Source organism: Drosophila guanche, unplaced genomic scaffold, assembly GCF_900245975.1.
Source record: "Drosophila guanche unplaced genomic scaffold, DGUA_6, whole genome shotgun sequence".
In the NCBI taxonomy this organism is placed as follows: Eukaryota; Metazoa; Arthropoda; class Insecta; order Diptera; family Drosophilidae; genus Drosophila; species Drosophila guanche.
Window position 1 is genome coordinate 3,416,754 of NW_022995743.1, and position 13,527 is coordinate 3,430,280.

General features: G+C 44.9%; 1 protein-coding gene across 1 annotated transcript in view; it reads left to right on the forward strand.

Moving 5' to 3' along the window:
* The window catches only part of LOC117591526 (protein slit), a 53,944-nt gene that overhangs the window by 22,653 nt on the left and 17,764 nt on the right, over nucleotides 1-13,527 (forward strand). The window contains 1 exon segment of the mRNA XM_034284854.1: nucleotides 9,473-10,508. Within this exon segment, the coding sequence (XP_034140745.1) occupies nucleotides 10,132-10,508 (377 nt within the window). The 5' untranslated portion in view covers nucleotides 9,473-10,131.

Sequence of the window (13,527 nt, forward strand, 5' to 3'; positions counted from 1 at the left end):
AGCAGACGCCACTCAGTGGGTTTCTCTATGTATTTATGTAGCTACAGCACCTGCAACGTGACTGCGAGGTGTGCTTAAGGTTTACTCGAGTTTGGTTATGGTTTTTAGCAAGAAAATCAGGCATCTGTTGGCACTTTCCCATAACAAATTTCAGCATTATGAAAGAAGATTTGTGGTGGACAGACCACCCTTATAGATTAAAGGCATTACAGGCATAAGTAAATATTAAGAAATTCCACGTCTGCTTGACGTGTCACCAATTAGAGGGTCAAACGGGGTCACCATTTCAATTGGGCTCATCTCTTGGCTGCTCTTTTGGATAGAAAACATACGTGTCCGAGGTATAGTTGGGTAATACCCCCCAAAAGACAGCAACAGAGTCGGATCACACCCTCTCAGATGTTGGGTTCAACGCTCAAATGGGGTCACAAATGTAGGAATTTCCAGCATTGCATTCCGCGTTTGCCACGGCCGTGTGCAGGGTAAGGTGTTTGTCCACTTGACTGCTTCCGCAAGAGCATTCTAAGAACCATCTCCAAGAAGTCACCCCAAAAAAGAAGTTCAAGTGTTTTGTTCCAGCAACCCTCCGGCCATTGCCACAGGACTCCGTAGGAGTATTTCCTGAAGTTCTCACGGCACAGCAGGGCAGAGAGAGAGAGAGAGACCGAGACGAAGGGCGGCGGTTAATGACCATTCATTGTCTTACCTGACCCACTTGTTCCTCATGCCCCTGCCATGAGTCAGAGCTGTACGAATGAATGCCTGGATATAATCGTCGCTCTCCGATATTTGTAACCATATAATTTGTATTTAAAATGCAACGAGCCATCATTTTAAAGTTTGCCGCTGTGCGTGCAGTTTGTCAAAAAGGAACTCAGAGCCACTCCAGAATGAATTACGACAGTCGCGTCGATGGCTGCCTGCGGTGCTGCGGCTCAAGAAATGAAATTATTAAGTATTTGCCAGTCAGTTGGAGGAACAAAGGCCAGAGAGCTTTTAAATATTTAATAAGAAAGGAAGTAAAGTCAATGTAATTTCTGGGAAAGCCAAACTGCAGATACTTTTTGGAGTTTGATAGACTGTAAATTGGATCCACTCTTATGGTTTTTTCCAATCCCTAAATGGAGTAGAGTTATGTTCGTTTTTTCTATGCCAAATGTGGGATTTATTCTGAATATTTGGTGTAAATGTGTATGTAACATCTCATCAATATTAAAGGGTATCAAAGCTGTTGCAACGTGACAGCTGTAGAGCTCTGGCTCGTTTGCCTGCTGTTGAGTCATGTCAATTGACTGACGGAGCGGTGTACCCGCTGTGTGGCAGAATGGAAGTGGAATCAATACCCAGGGAATGGAAATGGATGGTCGGGACGGGACGGGACGAGACGAGACTGCCCTACCGCCTGCAGTGCCACGAAAGTACTTGTAAGGATACACACTCATACTCACACCCATACAGCCATACCGCCCATACACTCACGCTGACGCACTAACGTTGACAATAAATGAGTAAAAATGACTCTCAACGAAACGAAAATGAAACGACAAACGAGACAGAGCGACAGACGCAACGACGACAGCAGAAATCTGTCATCAACACGCGACGAACGACGAGAGTAAGAGAGAAAAAGAAGAAACGAATACACTCACAGTCATTCAGGCATTCACATTCACATTCACATTCACATTCACTACCACTCGCCCGCACAGAGGGCCATGAAATTTGATACGATGCGAGTGCGTCAGTTGGTGGATTTTGGCATGGAGGCGAGTGGAGGAGGAGTTGGTCTATAAGGTGGGTGGGGGAGGCTTTAAAGGAGCAGGGGGGAACAGCACAGGACAGACCAAAGAAATTTCCATTTAATATTTGTGTTGATGTTGAAAAAATCTAATTTAGGTTGTCCATTATTTTACATTAAATATGAGCCACTAAAAGTGAACATCCAAGTGAACAGTACCTCCAGAAATACACATATTTACTCGATAAAGAATGGAGACCAACAAATATGTCCATCTTGGGCAGATACAGGACTCTAAGGGGAGTGAACTGAACTTTCACGATGATATCGATCCAAGTCCACCATCACAGCCCCGACGGGTGGTTTGATGGGTTTGTTTTTCAGATTCAGCTTATGACTGGCGCTATTTTAATAGAGCACTTTATTATTTGTTTTGGGAGGACTCCTCGAAGGACTCCTTCACTCCCCCTTGTGCCAAGGAGTCGAATTAATAACGTGAATGTCGTGATTTATGGCCTAAGCTTGTCTTTTATTAGCCAAACACATGTTGGGCGACAGTACAGCAGCGACAGTCGTTTGAGGTTATGTTTAATTTATGTTTTTCTTTCGTTTATGATATTTGTCGTTATTTCTGGCCAAATATGAACCATTTGATGGGGTTTTATTGTTATGACTAGATGAGTTTTGATGTTCATTAAAGAGATTTGGGGATTTCCTGCGGAGTTTGAGGCTATGTTTGTGCAGAAAATGGAACAAAAGCTATTATTATGGATTACACTAGGAAACTTCATAAAAATCATATTTCTCTTACAGCTCATTGGTTTTTGGATTAAGATCTTTATTTTGCGGATGGAAATTGGTTTTTATTTGTGTGATAATAATTGCCAGAACTCTCCCAGGGAAATCTCCTTCATGTTCATTTGTAGGTTTTGCTCATTTCTTGTTGGTTCGTCCAACCTTTTGACTTTAGAGGCGACTCTCGTGGCTGGTGGAGAGATTTACAACCCGCACCGTAGCGTCGTACCTGTCCTAATCCCCGTGATGCAGCATGCAGCATGCAGCATGCAACATATTTCACAACTCTCTCGTGTGGCAAGAACAATGCGAAGGCTTTCAGTGACGGAGAAAAACTCGTACCTGACCCGAAAATGCGGAAAACAAAAGCAGAAACTGCATGCAGCACCTGGGATTGGGATCGGGACTGGAACTGGAACTGAAACTGAAACTGAAACTGGGATGGGGATTGGACATAGCACACGCCCTGTGCGCCGCCCTGTGTCTTTCGCCCTTTTAGTTTTTATGATTTTGTGAAACATTTTACAACTTTACATGGAATCCATATGCATGTATTTGTCGAGCCGCATCTGTGTGTGTGTGTGTGTCAGTGTGTTTTTTAATGTAATTTATTTTGTTAACCTCGAAAACAAGTGGAAACCTGAGCCACAAAAACGAAAAATCATACAGCGGCACGAGAAAGACAGAAATTAAATAATGCCAGAGCTTTGTATTTGTCTATTTCGATGCTCAAGATGATGATGGAGAGGTGCTGATGATGATGATGATATGATAAAAATGATGCGAGGAGAGGCCCCCACACACACACCCACAGATTGAGATAAATATCAGTAAAATAAAGATTACGCACACGGGGCACTTGTGGCGCCATTGTAATAATACAAACCCACAGAACAAAAAAAGATACAGAAATCCAAGCCTAAATCAAATAGAGCATAATCTGCGCATAAGCCAGCGACAAGAGGGAGAGATGATCCGAAGAGTGGGATCTACGCTTGATCGTTTGTTGGCCGAACACTGGGATACCCTAGCAAATGGTTGCTTTCCATGACAGCTCTAGGATACAGCGATTCGATATTGATCTTATCAATGGATTCATCTTTGAATCATGTGAATAAGTAGACTTTATTTCTATATACTTTCCTGCCTAATCAGTAATTACTCCCACTTGCAGTGCATCAAAAAGTAAATTCCCAAATCAACTAAAACACAGCTTAAAAGGAGACTTAAATATGTTTGATGATGGAAGAGTGTGGTCCTACACTTGATCACTTGTTTTGGGGACCCGAAAACGAATCTGAATCTGAAAATGAAAATGAAAATGAATCTGAATGTGAATGAGAATGCCGAGGCACAAATTGAATTTGATTGTTCAAGTGAGTCTCCCTGGGCCTGCCCTGCCATCGCTCTGCGTCTCTGTGCCTCTGTATCAAATGTAAATCAGAGGAGGGTCGGCACTCGTATTATTCAAATTCCACTCAAAAACAGCTGCCACACTTCATTACCATAAGGTTTTGCCTTGGATTGGACCATTCCGGGCAGCGTCTCCATCTCCCCATAGACTCGAACATATGCAATTGGATGTGTTATTATGCCTTTTTGTTGCTTATCAAAATGAAAATTCAAATTCAACTATAACAGCACATTGTTTGCCACGCCCCCGCATGCTCCACACTCTGCAGTGGGCACCCCCTTCATCAGCATCCAACACATAGACCTCATCCAGCAATCCAACAGCAGCAGCAGCAGGCAGACCAAACAAAACCCAAACAACACTTGGAGAGCTGCAAAAGTGACACTTCTAAGAGATTAAAGTGACATGTAGTGGCCTGTCCCGCACCTCCAGCTGAACTCCATACACATTCACTCTGCACCCCTCCCCTCCCCACCGCCACTCGACAGAGCACTCTCTGACAGGCAGACAGACGGAGGGACGAACTGCCTGACGACACCTTCCACCATTTGGGTGGAGGAGAGTGAGGGGAAAGCCAAGGCGGGGGAATGGTAGCGGGAATTAAGAGCACCGAGTATTTGTTGGGGGCTCTATGCATAGATTAATAAATTATAAGCCGCCGCTCTCTGCATGGAAGTCGCACTGATTACACTCCAAGAAAAGCATAGGCAGGGTAGGGCAGGGCAGGGCATGGCATGTGCATGTGCATCTGAAGAAGAAAAGGGAAAGCAATAGCAAGCAAAGACCAGCAGGAGCTTACGATTTCTTGAGCAGAGAGAAAGCTTGAGAGAGATATTGTGGGAGAGAGAGAGAGTCGGGAACGCGCTTGACCTTGACTAAGGCTGGAACTAGGCGCAGAGGAAGATCACATAGATATGTGTGGTAGAAAGCTTAAAGCTTTCAACGGTAAAGCTTATATTTGTCCAGCGTTGTTTCTTGGATAATCTCCTTTAATGGCAAACAAATTGAAACTCTCTTGAGTTAGATTTTCTCCCAGTGCACATTCTGTTGTACTGTTGTTGCTACTTTCTTTTCATTTCAACTCCTGTGGGACAACGGCAGACGTTGGTCCGCCCCTGCATATGTATGTACATATGTACATTCATCTTTCCCTCTTGTTCCATTCATTTCTTTCCCCGCCGCCGCCGCCGCCGCCGCCGCTGCTGATGTCTGATGTGAATGTGGAGCAATTAATGTTTGTGTTTTGTCATTTCATGCCCAGCAATGCTCCTTCTCTTCCTGCCTGCTCCTCCTTCACTCTCTGGGCTGATGTTCTTACATTTTATGCGCATAATTAAGCCGGTGTATCCGTAAAAGTATGCGACACTTCCGGCTCGGCTCGGACAAGCAGCTTGCTAGCAGCCTCCATCGAATTGGAGTCCAGACATTTGCTCTCCCCCTTTTATTTATTTTCTGTATTATTCCGTAATACAATTCATTGAGAATTGACCACGCTTCTCAGGGGCTCACTCCTTTGATTTCCCTTTTACTTCTCATCCCACATACTTTGCAAGTGGAAAGAGAAACAGAAAGAGAGAAGCAGAAGCAGAAGAAGCTGAAGAAGCTCAGGAAATGCCAGAGCACGAATGCAACAGTCGCTGAGAAGGAAATGCGGCAAGATACTCTCCTGATTTATAACAAATATAAAATTCCAAAGCAAAGAACCATCATCATTGGATCTTTAAACAATTTTTCACTTATCTATTTTGACAGATATTTCCTGTTCTATTCAGCCTGTAAATGATATCTTTGACTCCCCTTTATGGATAATCAACTTCGAAGATCTCTCTATAGTAATTATAAATTCGTATTTCATTTCTGTTTTATATCATTTCCCTCCCCACACCCACACACACACACACACACACGCATTTTATAGATCCATAATTGTGGGATACTTGAGCCACTAATTGAGGTTCTGTGAAGGAAGGGTGTCTGTTCATAGTACGAATTTCTATAAATAAAAGCTGATTGGAACCTGTTTGCTTTTCTGTTATTTTTTGGGGGGAACATCTTGAATAGTTTTTCGGAATTGGAACTGTGGGGGCCAGGCGGGAGTGTGCAGAGTGTTCCCGTCTCAATTCCCAATCTCATATTGATTGTTTGCACTTTGTTTTTTCTGTTTTCTGCTTTGTCAACAGTTTTCTTTCTCTTTCCTCTTATTTTCTTATTTATTGTGGTTGGTTCATTGATTAAGGCTCAACATTTACGCCAAGTTGGCATGTTTGACTTGTCTCCGGGCCTAATCCGCTCATCCACTCCCCTCCCCCCCTCATCTTCTGTACCGCAGCGAACTTTGATAACTGTATATGGCTTATCTGCCAAAGAGACAAAGAGTGAGTGAGAGAGGAAGACACCATTTTGACACATGTCATAGGCAATGGACAAACACACTGAGAGAGGGGGAGAGACAGATAGGCAGAAGTCCAGCTACGTTTTCCCCAAGAGATTTGCACTCTGCCACCCACCACACTCTCCCTCTCTCTCTCTGTCTATTCATGTAAGCCTCAAAAAAACAAATCACTTGAGGGTTCCCCCAACTCCTCACTGGTGGCGCACAACTTGGATTTATTTGAATTAAGAGCATACTTAAGCGTAATTTATTGGAAAATCCACAAGAGACGCGTTGGAGCCTCCCTCCCTCCAGGCGCTAGCCAGGGAGATAGAGACATGTACCATAAATCTGAGGCCACTCTTAGACCGCGGTATGAGGTCGCGTCATTAAGAAGCGAAGCAGATGACATTCCATCCGTCCCACTGTCACTCGTTTTGTTTGTCCAAATGTCTCACTCTTTCACTTTTATTTTTGGCGTGTTATCTCTTAATGTCAGACCAAATGGCAGCCACCCCATAGCGTAGGGAAAAGGAGCATTGGTGAAGGGGTAGAGGCAGGGTCCATGTGTGTGGCTCTGTTTGTGTGGGCGTCTGTCCGGTTTGTTGGTACAAGGATTGCATTAGGTCTGGTTTCATCTGTGTTTGCTCTGCTCCTAAGTTATGGCAAAAGACTATACAATTACACAGAATAATGCCAGAATATTGCATTACGCTCCACTCTCTCCTCAGTAAATCTCTTAAGAAATTAATTAATTTATCAATTTTAAACTTTTTGAATCACAATTTGACACAAATCAGGATCAAGGCGTTGCCACCCAGCTATTAGTCTCCGCTCTCCGCACAGCAGAAATCCAACAGAAATTCGATTTTTGTTATGACAAAAGACCAAAGAGCTTCAAATAGTCTTAGCAAAATAAATCCAAATTGAATTTCGAGTATTATTTTGCACTTTTAGTTCAAAGTTTCATTTATGATTTTTCATTTTCTCATCAATGGGAAACATTTAATCCACATCGGATGACTAGTCATAGGCTATGTATCTTTTACACACAGTTCCCCCCTCCCATGCATTTATGCTTAGCCTCTTCTTTGTGTGCTTCTTTGAGGCTCCGAGAAGAACGAGTTATTGGCATGCATTGAATTTGCCATGGAATTTGTTGGCTTGAAGGGGTTTCGTTGTCGGGTTGCCGTGCGGGGTTCTCCGGCTCAGGCTCGTGTTCAGGGGGAGGCAGCAGAAGAGCAAGCAAGCAACCAAGCAAAAGAGTAGACAATCAGTGGCATGTATAGAATTTCACTGATTTATGTTCCATAAGAGAGAGAGAGAGAGAGCGAGGAGCAGAGCCTTCAGAGGCTGCGATGCCCTCAAGGCAAGAGTCTACCGTCTCTCCATCCAGGGTGACAATGCAGTGATTACATCTCTTGAGCACCATCATAGCACCATCACCTCCCACCCGCACACACATTTCCGTGATGTGAAAGGCGAAGGCATGCCTTTGCTGTTCGACAAAATATTTTCTTACTCTGTAAAAGAGCTTTTTCAGTGGGAGAGGCAGCGAGAGGGGGGCTGGTTGACTGATAAATTTTTGATTAAAGGCCCTTCTCCAAACATATTCATATGTGCGAGCTTCGTGCATGCTTTTGATAGGTTCCATGGATATGATATGCATTACGAGTATTTGTGTGCGTGTCTGTACATACTCGAATTTTTATCGCATGGCACATATCGGGGGGTAGAAGGGAGCACTGGGACCGGGACTGGGACTGAGAGCTTGTTCAAATTACATTTGACATTCAATTGAGTTTTCTCTTGATTGTCGATTAAGAGAAATATATAGAGAGAGAGAGGGACGGGACAGTGATTGAAGGGGGACTGTACGGACCGATGATGGCTCCAGTTATCCAATAACCGAACATTTCATACTCAGAAATTGGATTGAGAATCAGAAATCAGCCTCAATCGCTTCTGTCAGTTATCCAAATGTTTATTTAAACAATTAATTTGGGAATACAGGCAGAAAGAGAAGGCCCAGCCACCAAAGTGAGCGTGGAGAAGGGGAGCCACTGTATTTAACATGTCAATTTGCAAATTAAGAACACACGACACAAGAGCAGAGAGAGAGAGAGAGAGAGAGAGAGCCGGGACCACCGCAGAGCCAAATATAGATCGAATTTTCCTACAGTCAATGAAGACTGGCACTTGAGAGGGACAGAAAAGGAAGGGGGCACAGAGAAAGTGAAATGCAGATGCAGTTGCCGATGACGATGACGATGCCGATGCTGAAGCCGAAGCAGGGGTTGTAGAATCATTAGAATCACTAGATTTAATTGGGCCAAAGTGCCCTTAAATATGATTTGTGTCTCCGGGCGAGGGGCAAGAGTCTGTAGGAGGAAGCGGAAGACAATCTCAAGTAGATTGTGGATCGGAGTAATTAAGATGTACGACTCGTACGCGTACACAGAGCAAGTCAGATTGCAGATGATTGCCTGCGGTTATGCAGAGTTCTGGTTCTGGTAGGTTAGGAATGGAACGTTTTACATGTTTGAAACGCAAGAACGTGGAACCAATGAGATCCATGAATCAACAATTTCACATTCTCTCACACGAAAGAAAATATTGCAACCACTTTTTAGTATAATAATAACCATATGTAGGTAGCCATGAGAAAGTACAGCATTTCTGTAGCAATTCCTCAAGGAAAAACCACTCAACAATTAGCGATTATAAAGAAATTGGTAAGGAAGCCTGAAAACACATGTTATCTAAACATCAGATAATGATAATGGTAGGGTTCCCTCGAGCTGATTGCCACCGCTAGTCCTACCTAGCGGACAGGTGTGTTTGTGTGTGTTTTCTGTTTGTCTGTGCCAAGGGTTGCACGGGGGGCAGTGCCCTGCCCCTCTAGTAATTCAATGGTTGGGCCAATATATCATTGGATCTTTTGGAGTGTGACAGTTGAGAAAATAAATTTCCGGCCACTTGATTTCTTGATGCTCGGTATATAACGAATTTAAGTGAAATAAATATATGTATACTCCGACTCGGTGGCAATTTCCTGTCTCTGCGATGGCTTTGCCGAATTTATAGATAATTCATGATTTTCCACCGACACATTTTCTCATTTTCCCTCTAAACTTTTTTTGTTTTGTTGCAGATGCGCCCAGCAGCAGGTCTCCGCTGCCACTGTCGGGGACGATGATGTTGCCGCTGATGATGATGAAGTTGCTGCCGAGGCAACAGGCCAACTGCTGACAGCCAAGTGCAACTGAAAAGATACAACATAGGAGTAGAGAAGATACTAGACAAAAGCGAAAGGAACAGTGCATTTCCTGCTGCCACTACCTAGATCTACCCAAGAATCTACCTACATTCTCGAGCGGAAGGGAAAGAGCGTCTCTGCCACTCGTTACTCGCTGCTCGCTGCTCGCTTCTCTCTGCTCTCTGCTCGTTGCTTCTGTTCCATCATCATCTGGTTTCATTACGGTCAAGAAGCGCGTTCGAGAAGGCCGCACGTAGAACGCTCGACAAAACAAGAAAGAAGTGAGCGCCGGGGAGTGCGCGCGCGTGTGTTTAATCCCGCCTCCGCCCCCAAAATATCCAAAAGAGAGTGGAAAAACAGTGATACTCTACAATAAAGTGAAGCGCGAGTGAGAGTGCCGTGTGCCCCCATCAATCCTTTCGTTCCGTTTCCGGGCAAATATTTACCCAAATCCGATTGCTTGATTGGTGTTGACAAAGTGGCGTCCGCCCACGCATCCGACGGCGCTTTCAATTAGGAACAAACGCCGCACGCTGCTGCTTAAATGTGCCACAATGGCGCCGCCGTCCAGGACGACGACAAGGCTGCCATCACCAGCATCAGCAAAAGCAACAACACCACCCGCACCCACATCCACACCCACACCCACACCATTTCGGACCCTGCCTTTGCTCCTGCTGCTGCTGGTCCTGCACCATGATGCCATCCAGCCAGTGGGCGCCGAGCCATATGCCATGGGCGGCTATGGCAGTTCCAGCGTCGCCAGCGGGGGCCTGGGCTCTGTGGGCATTCACATACCCGGAGGCGGTGTCGGCGTCATTACGGAGGCCCGCTGTCCGCGGGTATGCTCCTGCAGCGGATTAACCGTCGACTGCTCGCACCGAGGACTCACCCAGATACCCAGAAAGATCTCAGCAGATGTGGAACGACTGTGAGTAGAACCCTTCCCACTTGATACCAGAAAAATATTTATGCAGAGATTTCTGCACACAGACCTATCCAAATATTTGTGCAAATTTCATTTGGATTCATTGTGAAATATTCCTGACACAAATCCAATCGAAAATTCACCTTTTATGTGCACATTTTCCATCAGCACAATCATTTGGAATGCCCAAAGAACAATCAGAAACACATTTCCCCTGCAGACACTGGAGAGGAAAACAAAGATTTCCGCTCAAACCAGACACAATCCCCCAATCAATATCGATACCTTTCAAATCTGTTCAAAGACTTCCTTTTGGGCTAGACCAGACCCGACCTGAATGCGGCGTGACAAATGCCAAATGCTGCGAATGTTGAATACTCTCTGCCGGGCCAATTGTTCAAATATTATGCACACTCTATTAAAATAATAAAGCCCCGGTGGCGACGTCCAGGCCAGACCAGACGCACGCACACGACCGACGATGATGGTCTGATTGTTGTGGGGGTTCCGGCCGGGATTGGTCTGGTGCTGAGTTCCGTTTTGTATTTATTTAAAAATCTCTACATAGCCAGACAGGAGCGGAGTCAGGGGACAAACAAAGCCATGACCATGTCGTCGTGTCGATAACGAGAAAACAAACGAACGGAAAAGGTCCGTTGCTGAACATGGGAACAGTCCAAGCGCCCGCCCGCCCGAACACTCTTTGAAATCAGAGTTCCGTGCACAAACAAATATTCGTGTCCTCTATCTCTCTCTAGAGACGCTCCTCTGCTGTCTCTTTCTGTCTCTTTGGGAGTTGCTTTTACATTAAATTGCCATTAAGTTTATTAATTGTCGCCGAAGGAGTCCCCATAAGCGCATCAGGGGCACCGCCACAGCGACCAAAGCCATAATTGTTGCATGCCGCGCATCGACTCAAATGCATTAAGCCAATCGTTCGAGCCGGTCGTACATCTCTGCGTCTCCGCTTGGACTCCCTGTCCATTGCTTACAGTCGCCACATAAATTAACGCGCCGGCAATTAGCAAGTGTATGCAGAATGCCTTTCAACCTCTGCTGCTGCTGCTGCTGCTGCTGTGGCTGTGGCTGCTGCTGCCCCTCCCCTTCTGGCAGCCCCACAAAAAAACGACCTCAAAAGCCATGCTGTTGTCGTGGCTGCAGTTTTTGTACATAAATTAATAACAGATACTCGTATCAGCCATAGCCGTAGCCATGGCCAGCATTATAGCCCAGTTCAGTTATAAGCAGTCAAACAGGCAACGACAGCAGCAGCAGCGGCAGCAGCAGCAACCATCGTTGGATCGCTCTCGAGCGTCGCTCAGGGACACATTTGGTATTTATTTGTTATGTAGTCTTTTATTTTGTAATGCTGCCACACAGAAACAGAAAACATATCAACATGCACGACATATTTGCATTTTAAAATAGCAATACTCTGAAAGCCCGAGCACGGGCACAGGCAATGAGAACGGGAATTGCAGCAGCAGCACCAGCAGCACCAGCAGCACAGGGTGCTTCATGCTTCATTGCTTTTGCGAGAGAAAGATGTCACATATTTTGAGTGACATTCCTGGGCGGAGAGATTTCTGTGTCGGAGTGCCAAGAATGTGTCGAGGAGACTTGAGCGCACAGCTTAGAGAACAGTCCACAAAGAGAAGAGCCGAAAAGTGGGGAAAGGGAAATGACGGAGTGTCTGATGGCGGGGGAATTATGATTTCAACAGATTATAAATAATGGTTGATGGACACGGGAGATTTCATTGAAAGCTGTCAAAGGGAAACTCATAAATTGAATGAAATTCGATAGGAAATTGATTGAGAATTATTTCAGTTAGAGTATGTTGAATAATTCACTTTTAAATGAAGTGCAACTGCACAAGACATTCGCATTTACTCAAAGTTAAATGCCAAAGAGAAGTGCACTTAAAATTCCCATTTAGTTTAAAATAATTCCTTTTGGAATATTCATTGACCGCAGCTTGAGGCACCCTAATGCCGGACAGAACCAGAACATAGAACACCACAAATATTGAACAACTATTGGCCTGTCGATACACAGAGACACAGCAGAGGAGGGGATAGCAATGAAAAACAATGGCAAATGCCAACTGGGTTCCCTGGCAATTTCTAGCACCACTCGCCACCAGCCATCGCCCCCTCCCGCTGGACAAGTCATTGCCATTTAATTACACAGAAAACGGAACTAGAATGAACCCCAACGAGTTTGGGAGCTAGAAGAGGAGTGCCAATCTAAGCTCTGACAGGCAGCTCTGCTCTGTCCCTATTCCTATGCTTTTTTTGCCTTTTCCTTTCCCTCTGGCTATCCCTTTCCCACTGCCTGTCACCCACACAGTTTACTCGATTGACACGACAGCATTTTTGCATATTTAATGTTAGGCGGGGGTGTGAGTGAGGGTGTGGGGGAGTGGGAAAGGGTCTTTCGGGTTTTGGTACCGTCTCTCCCTTTCACACCTGAGAACGACTAATTTATAGCAGCAGCTGCTTACCATTGCTTTTGCACTGCAGAAGGGTATTTGCGGAAGGGTATAGTAAATAAGAGCAGCTGGTTGTTACAGCAGGGAAGGGAACGGTTTATAAGAGAGGGTTCTATATGTGGTACATGGAAGTACATTTTTCCAAAGATACTCCAATTAAACCGCACTTAATTAGTTTCCATATGTATACTCTGCCTTATGCCCCATGCTTCGGAAAGGGTATCCAAAGATGTCCTTTCTTTATGGTTGCTCTTCCAGCTGCTGCTCCTCCTACTCTGGGCACACATCAAAGAGAGCCACAAAAGAGCAAAAACCAAGATGGCACCTAATTGGGAAGGAAGGTTTGCCTGCCTGGGCAACAGGCAGCACTTAGGCGTCACGAGGCTGGCAGCAAAAACCAACAAAATCAAAAGAAAAAGCGAAACAGAAACAGAAACACGCCAAAAGCTTTCGAATTGGAGAGAGAGACGACCCCACATAGGACTTAATGAAGTTAAATGTCTAAATGTTTAATTATAAGCCAGAGAA